The 8,673-nt window shown below is 31.6% G+C and overlaps 3 protein-coding genes across 3 annotated transcripts; 1 reads left to right on the top strand and 2 right to left on the bottom strand.

Moving 5' to 3' along the window:
- Nucleotides 1–573: 573 nt before the first annotated feature.
- Atg4b (Autophagy-related 4b) lies at nt 574–2,357 on the bottom strand. Its single transcript, XM_089706375.1, has one exon. The coding sequence runs from the start codon at nt 2,176–2,178 to the stop codon at nt 760–762; it is 1,419 nt and encodes a 472-aa protein (XP_089562501.1). The 5' UTR covers nt 2,179–2,357; the 3' UTR covers nt 574–759.
- Nucleotides 2,358–2,920: 563 nt separating this feature from the next.
- MED6 (mediator complex subunit 6) lies at nt 2,921–5,030 on the top strand. Its single transcript, XM_089706416.1, has 5 exons — nt 2,921–3,448; nt 3,777–3,951; nt 4,170–4,275; nt 4,430–4,590; nt 4,753–5,030. Exons 1-5 carry the CDS (start codon nt 3,249–3,251, stop codon nt 4,972–4,974), a joined length of 864 nt encoding a protein of 287 aa, XP_089562542.1. The 5' UTR covers nt 2,921–3,248; the 3' UTR covers nt 4,975–5,030.
- Nucleotides 5,031–6,415: 1,385 nt separating this feature from the next.
- Nucleotides 6,416–8,253, bottom strand: LOC149480528 (CDAN1-interacting nuclease 1). The gene is made up of 6 exons (XM_089706456.1): nt 8,108–8,253; nt 7,768–7,979; nt 7,526–7,678; nt 7,228–7,372; nt 7,006–7,055; nt 6,416–6,828 (listed from the first exon to the last, which is right to left on the bottom strand). Exons 2-6 carry the CDS (start codon nt 7,890–7,892, stop codon nt 6,450–6,452), a joined length of 852 nt encoding a protein of 283 aa, XP_089562582.1. The 5' UTR covers nt 7,893–7,979; nt 8,108–8,253; the 3' UTR covers nt 6,416–6,449.
- Nucleotides 8,254–8,673: the final 420 nt, after the last annotated feature.

The raw sequence follows: 8,673 nt of genomic DNA, 5'->3' as shown, positions 1-8,673 counted from the left end.
CACAGAAGGCTGATCACCTTCTTGTCCCTAAAGAAAATCGAACAGTGAAACAGATGTATGCATAATGCATCTGCCCCTTAGTACCCCTCTAGGGGACACGGGACTTCACTTTACTATAGCCTTGAATATTAAACATCCTGAATTTAATATTGTTTTGGATAATTTTAAATAAGTATTAGTAATAAGGTAGTTAGTCATAACTCATAACATATTATGTCATAAGTTAATTTATTAGGTACACTTAAGTACTATATGACACCATAAGATTGTAAAAACCGTTAGATTAGAATCTTCACGATTTTGCGGTGATATGCGCGCGGTACATACATATGTTTTTACTTTTTAGTTTCTACAGCAAATAGCCATATTAGTTAGACATAGGTACAAAAAATGATGCTAATAGGCGAGAAATATATCTATATTTGCTATCAGTATTTTTAACCTTTTACCTGGCACAATCTATCAATGTATTATAATTAAATAAAGATAACTATTTAACTTTGTCTCCTCATACATGCAATTAAAGGTATTTGTCAACATCAACTATCTTACAGGCAAAAACAATAATAACCATTTCAGTGTAATCATTATATTATATTGTTCATATAAATTAGTTTAGATCAATAATTAAGCCCCTTAAATTACTCTCATTCAAACATATACATACTATAATTTTCTACAATATATTATCTTTCACTAAATTTTTATGCAATTTCACTTTGCTCTGCAAAATCAATACAACACATTAATATGATTTCATTAAACTAGGACAAACTCTTCAGATTCTAGATCTGTATCACTATCTTGTATGGGAGCAACCCAGTTTCGCTCTGTTTCAAATATAGAATATCGGATATTTGGAGGGTTCATTACACTACTACGGGAACCATTATGAAGTGTGAATATTGGGTATTCATGATTTGATGACACTCCCTGAGGAGTTAAAAATGACCCTATAATATTCACAAAAGTTTCAAAATCGTTGTGTGTAGCTAGATAGAAACCTATACAACAAGATGGATCCATCTTTATAATAGGCATTTTTCTTGGAGATCGGCAGTGAAAGCTTTGGAGTGAAAAGTTTGGTTGCCATACATCAACCATTTCTTGACAGTAATGTGGATCTAAATGAATTAATCTGTCATCCTGGTAACCAACAAAATAAAGGGAATGTTTTGGCCTGCCACCAATTACTCCTATACAGAAATCCAATGTCAGCAATGATGTTAAACAAGGTCCATATATAGGATTAAACTTCTCAGAGCCCAACTTCACAGGTACTAACAGAATAAGGGATTTCCAAGAGCCATTTGGTAATTTACATAGAGAATAAACATCTTGAATGTATACAGTTGAATCTTGAGCAACATAAACATCTAACTTATCAAATTCATAATTCTCTTTTGAGGCAGCAATCATCACAGCTTTTAAACAATGGGCAACTGATGCTGGTCCATACCAATCTCCAGGTTTTTTCCCTAATGCCTCTCCTAACCTTACCATCTGATGGATAGAAAGAGGGCTGTTCACAGAGGATTTGTCCCCGAACCACTTAATAATCATGCGATGAAGACAATCTTCTTGGAATTCTCGAGCATTTTGTATTGGTCTTTCAGGTGTCCATCTCCATGAACGCCCTAAAAAATGACAAACTAGTGCTTGAGCCAACATCATTTGTCCACTCCTTAACATACATCCCCAACCACAATCAGTGGTAAATGAGGAGCCAGACATTGTAGGGAATTCTCTCCTGTATGTCATCCATAGTCTGCTAATGAAATCCGATTTAAAGCCTTCTATACCTTCTCCATATATTTGTTCCACAGGTTCATTGGCTGTAGCCTCAGTACCAATTTCTGTAGATGATTCTAATGAACCACTTGGACTGAGCTTTCGATGATAGCATCGTCCTAAGAGCCAAACAGGTGATTCTTTTGAAAAATTTGTTTTTAGTTTAACAGTCCATCCAAATTTCATGTTATTCCACATAGATAATAAACGAGACTCAACTTTTCCCTTGAGGTCGTAGAAATCTTCCGAGTTTTCACGTGCATTGTCTCTTGATGTAGCTGCTCCATCAACATTTGATACCGTCAATGTCGTTGTTCCTTGTGTTCCATTATTACTAGCAGACATGAGCAGAGAATTTTGCGAAACAATGCTACTTGATCCGTTCATCTTTCTTTTGCTCACGCTGCAGATGCTCAGGTCTTACCAATATGTAGAATATACATATTTTTGTCAAACATTTAATGTTTAAAACACAAATAAACACACCATACTCTCAGCATTTGTAAGAAATATTAGTCCGGAATGAATTCAATATTCTACACTTTGTCACTTTTTGATGTTTGTTTGACTTTGACATATTTTGGCAAGTGGCTCAATCTCAGAGGAATTTTATTGCTCTGAGGGCTCAATGCTCAATAATCATCAATAGAACATAGATTATAAAATAAAATGAGTTGGTTAAGTATATTAATTTAGCTTATCTACTTGCTTTCACAGAGCAACTAGCAAGTAATGCTGGCGTTCAGCTCGAAACTAATTAAAAGAAAGTCCCATATAGTTCCCGTTGGGATTTCCGAGATAAAACTGTCTATCGATTAGGTCCTTTATAAAATTTCATCTACATCAGTTCAGTGGTTTAGAAGAAGACTTCACGCCTAAACCACACAGACAGACATAACCGTATATTTACTGCAGCCTGTTCTCGAACACCCGACTTATCGATTTGAAGTCCGAGGTTCTCACCACTGAGCCACCACTGCACTTTACATATTCAGACTACTAGTATCAGGCACATAAGTTACCTTAAGAGTTACTAACTGGTTACTATGCTCGTGTAAACCAGCCAAATAAACATAATAATCGTGTATAACCACCACATAACCACACAGTGTAAAACCAGTTAAAAAACTAATTTTTTATCTATATTTTTGAAATTTTGACTTTTCAAATGTCACTTCAGTAAATCAGTAGTTCATTGTACCCAAGTGTATTGCAAGTGTACCTATTCTTTGGTTCTTGGTATTTTTATAATATTACAGATCTTTTAACAATAAATAAACAATAGAAGCATTTCGAATTTAAAAAAACTAAAACCAAAATAGTGTAAAAATAACTCTAGATATAAAGAAAGACACATTAAATTTAGGTATATCAAAAACATTGTTTTGCAAAAAAATATAAAAAACCAATCTGTGTGTTGAATCTCCAGTCTCCTACAAAATAATTAATTAGCTAAGATGATGCCTACAAGAATTGGCCATCTTCCTATTGCTGCTGAAAATCCCCTGGGACTATCATGGCACGATTCGGCGTGGATTCCATCACTTAATCCGTCTAATATTATGGATTATTTTTCTGAAAGATCAAACCCCTTTTTTGACCGGACATGTAACAATGAAGTGGTAAAAATGCAACGTCTTAGCATGGATCAACTGCAGTAAGCATAAGATTTACTGTTATTTAGTTTAATTTTGAACATATTCTTTAATTCTTTATTACACTATGATTGAGAAGGGGTCAAGCAATGGCATATTTAAAATAGTAGACATTCTTTATCAGAATCTATAGCTAAACAAGTTGCTATAATTATGTCAATGGGCTGAAAATTGAGTAAGCTAATAATTTTAATGAATTTGCAATGTTTTCAGTGTTTTGAGATACCTATAGTGCACTCAATGTTTACACCAATATATATTAAAATTTGATTTTGTTGTAACATTAGAAAACAATTCAAAGAATTAAAGTCAATATGATTGTTATTTCAGAAACATGACAGGCCTAGAATATATTTTACTCCATGTTCAAGAACCAATCTTGTATGTCATCAGAAAGCAACACAGGCACAGTCCCTTACAGACAATACCTTTAGCAGATTATTATATTATTGCAGGCATTGTTTATCAAGCACCAGACCTTGCTAGTGTCCTAAATTCAAGATTGGTAAGAATATCAGTATTAAATTGTGAATATTAATGTAATGGCTCATGCTGCAACAACTTAAAACATTTACAGTGACTAAATATATATTATTATATTATTAAGAGGCAACATTATTCTAATTTGGTGAATAAAATATGTAGAAAACTTCTTAGACTGTTTGTTATCTGTATAGATCTGAATTAAGTTTACACTAAAACATGCAACTTTTTTATTTGTAGCTGTCTGCAGTTCATCATTTACAATGCTCATTTGAGGAAACAATGTCCTATTCCAAGTATCATCCCAGCAAAGGATATTGGTGGGATTTCAAGGCTAACAAACCCGGTATGTTTCCTCTTTTTGAGAAGCTAAGACACTGTTGAAGCTATATTTATGTATTGGCAAAAGGTTATACCCTCTACAGAAATTATCTCAATTCTAATTTGATTGTAAATTCATTACAATTTAATTTAAATACTAATGTATTATTTAAAAATAGGTGTAAGTCCATTCAACGCTGGACAGTCTGCTCCAAAGGAAGTATCCAGTACTCCAAAGGAGGAACCTTCAACATTGTTCCAAAGACAAAGAGTAGACATGCTGCTTGCTGAATTAGTCAGGCAGTTCCCCCTCCCTGTCATTCCTGCAGCATCGAGTCAGGTTTGTTGCTATACACACATGGATATAACAGTGCTATTTTATTTTATGAAGGAACTGATAAAAAGAATTACATATAATATGGTTGGAAATGCAAAAATATTTTCATGAGTTGTAGTACTAAACAGGTACAAAATAATACTTTGTTATATTCTTTGTTCACAGACAAATGGTGTTACGGTGAAAACTGAAAATACAAATGATAAAGGTGATAAATCAAGTGATGGAGGTAATTTAAACAATATAACCATAAAACAAGAACCAATGGACACAATGCATTCAGAAATGACAAATGGAAATATGCCAGGACATATGGAAATAAAACAAGAGATCAAGCAAGAAAACATGAAACCACCTCCGGAGAAAAAGCCCAGAAGTTTAGTTTAAAATTTATTAATATTAAAAAGAATTAAATACTTGATAAGATTAAAGTGTATAAACGCTTTTTGTTTTTTATTCATTAACCTTTGTGTATTTCATTAAAACTAGAGACACCCGTTTATCTTGTAATTGTGTTCAATAAAGTTTTCATAGCAATGCTTCATTGTTCCTCTCTTTCTGTAAATTATATAAATTGATAACATTGTCCTTTAATTTGTTATTATCAGTACATATTATACAATTAGCACTTTCACTTCTAGTAGAACTTAGTGGATCTCTGAAACATAAAAACTTATTACTTCTCATAAATACAAAATAAATTGCAGCTATACATCATTCATCATAAAATTTCTTAAATAATGTGTATTGCCTTACGTTGCATTATTGAATCCCAATTTGAATCCATACCGGAAACCCTCTTCATATCCCATATCAAAACTTGATTGAAATGCCTTACTTTCACCATCTGCTACACCATCTGAATATCGGACTTTATGAATAGTATTTACTGTCCTCGCCCAAGTTTTAGCTGAAAGTTTAATAGTTTCATCTCCCATCATGAAAATGTGTTCTTATTAGAATAACAATTTGAATTTGTTGTGATTTCTTTAACAAAATATATAGTTGTTTTCATAATCATTGGCGCTTAATCCCTGTCGTTTTCCATTCACGATATGATTTAAAATTGTTATTTGTTATATTTAATTGATTTGAGTTTCGCGTATTTACAATAGTAATTTCAAAATTTTGATTGGAAATTTGACAGTTCGCCTAATGAACCACAGATTATTATAGTACTTGTCAGTTGTCACAATTAATGTAATGCACAGATGTACAAGATGTACAAAAAAAAAATCTCACGCATTAATAAAACCATAGTAAAACATATTTTAGCAACAAATTTCTCGCTGGCCCGAAGCTGAATATGTATGTAATATTTGTAGTCGATATATTGTATTACGGGTGAGACAGTACCCACGCGCAGTAATCTCCTCTACATTTCATTCAGCGCTACAGTTTCAGGCCGCCTATGGCCTATGGCTCATGCCCGAGTGGACAATCCATACTAATATTATAAATGCGAGAGTAACTCTGTCTGTTACTCAATCACGCCTAAACTACTGAACCAATTTGCATGAAATTTGGTATGGAGATATTTTGATACCCGCGAAAGGACATAGGCTACCTTATTACCTTATATTGCGAAATATGTACCACGGGCGAAGCCGGGGCGGACCTCTAGTATTATTAATATTTTCAGAATGATTGTTTATATTTTTTGATTAGCGTAGCACCCAAGCATTCTTTATATTCTTATCTCAACACATAACTATAAACATATCAAAACACTTGTTATTCTTGTTATCTTCTTTTATGACCTACTAAATAATGCTAGCAGCTAGGTGTGTTACTACGTATAGTGGTTTGATATGAAATAAAACATAAATTACTTGGAGATACTTTTAATCTCATTAAAACAATCAAAAATCTACTTTATATTGTGTTATACTGTCTTTATCTGGAAACTTAGTCCTAAGTATGAACATGTTATTCACTTCTGGCATATTGTCCAAAGTTTCCAGATACCCAAACCAGTATATAACTAGTCCTGGACCAAATCTGTTCCAGTAGCATATTAATTGTTCTTTGAGATAACCCATATGGTTCTCTTCATCACCAAATAATGCTTTACTTTCAATCCAGTTCACAATGAAACCGTCTACAGCGATTGGGACCTCTAATTTAAAGTCAGGAGTCTTATCATACCCTCTAGTGCGTAAAATATTTTCATCAGAGAATGTTATATTCATCAATTTTAGTTCTCTTTCCAATCGTAGCTCATACTCTAATCCAATTGATCTAGAAAATAAGAATATTTTTCATAGAACATAACAGTTTAATAATTTTGTTTATTATTTAGTAATAATTAAAAGGATACATCATTTTTAAAAGGTGTTTGATTAATTTCATTCAGTAATTTTTTACCAATTATGAAGTAAGACTTGTTCCTTTGTTATAATTAATTATTATACTTACTGTTTGATGATATCAGCATAGTGACCATATTGATTATCATTCATTATACCCTGAAAATGTAATTTATTCAGTTTGAAAAACATTTATTTAAAATGCCTTGCTTTTTAATTAGATGACATCAAAATCCATAATAATATAAGTAATTATACAATGATTTATGTATTCAATTTGAATTGATGCAAGCAGTATACTGATCAATAGTTAGGTTTAATTAAAACATACCAAAAATACTTGATAAGCCAAATCCTTATCTTCTATAAGTGTAGAGTCCTTTAAACATTTCTTGACCATTGCAGAATCTGAATATACATTTTGTAGTAATGATCTGACGAAAAGTGCAGGACTTACACATTGACTGTCAGCTAACCTGCGAAGTAATGTTTATTTTAAACACTTAAATATGTTACATTGATTGGATATTTGTTGATTGACATTGATCGGTTTTAATTTGTTACATAGATAGGTTTGATATAACATTGCTATCCATTAAATTATATTATTAATTTAGCTAGGTACTTACTGAATTATAATATCATGTTTGTTTTGACTTTTCATCAGGTTTTCATATAAGTCATAGTATTTGCTTGAAATTACTGGAGACTTTCTGTAATTATGTTTCATTGCTCTCTGAACTAATAAAGATATAATGCTTCCCATAGTTGTTGGTGGAATACTAAAAATTATAATTTTAATAAAATTATTTATAATATAATAAATTATTATTATGAGCTATTGACATAGATTTATAAACAAAATACAAACTCTTTATATTTTTTTCGTAATTCATTTTCAGCCTTCCTACTGTATGATGTTAATTTATTGAAGTCCTCTACTATAGATGCATATACCTTACAAGGCATAGGTTTTATTTCATCTTGTGACAGCATGATAAATAATAAGGTAAATTTTTGTTATATTATCAATGCAGCAAAATATACCATCCACTGGTTTACTTGCATGAACGGGTAAACAATCTAGGAAAGTTTAGTTTCAATATTATTTGGTGAAAACATTAACATATAAATTGGATAAAATTATACAGTTATACACTTATGAACATATTTTGATCAATTTATTGTTTCATGTTTATAGTTTATACTACTTTGTGCACAATTCGACAATTATTTCTGTGATTATATCAGTCAATTTCAGTGTTGAATTTTGTATATTTGCTATACACATAAACAGTGAAACTATATAAATGTAGTTAAATCTTGACTTGAAGTGGGACAGGTGACAGCAGACAGATGTGAGATGACTGTCAAACATTAGAGTCCAGAGATAGATATAGAATTAAGTTATAAGCCACAGAGTAGGTAATAAATATAATACAATAGGGTCAATTGTATTACTCTTTACTCCTTGAATCCTACCTATTGAATATATCTTGGTGTTTTTATACTTTAAAATAAACAAAGTATATCAAAATAACAAACAAAATGCTCTAGATAAATAATTATATCATTTTCAAATTATCACTTGACAGCATTGAGTTACTACGTACTAGAGAAGCCATCGCTATACTATGCTACACTTTTTGTAACACCACCAATTTTTTTTGTTACATTGATTGGTTTTAATTGATAAGTTTATTCATATTTTTGAAGTGAAACTTCTTTATTGGGGTTGGAAAAAATGTAGTGTAACATTTTTTCGCTACGCGTGACA

Source organism: Colias philodice, chromosome 18 (genome assembly GCF_061535455.1).
Source record: "Colias philodice isolate Cphi_HAF_F1 chromosome 18, ilColPhil1 Martin Lab GWU primary, whole genome shotgun sequence".
Taxonomy (NCBI): domain Eukaryota; kingdom Metazoa; phylum Arthropoda; class Insecta; order Lepidoptera; family Pieridae; genus Colias; species Colias philodice.
Note: the sequence above shows the minus strand (reverse complement) of the source record. Positions and strands in the feature narration are given on the sequence as shown.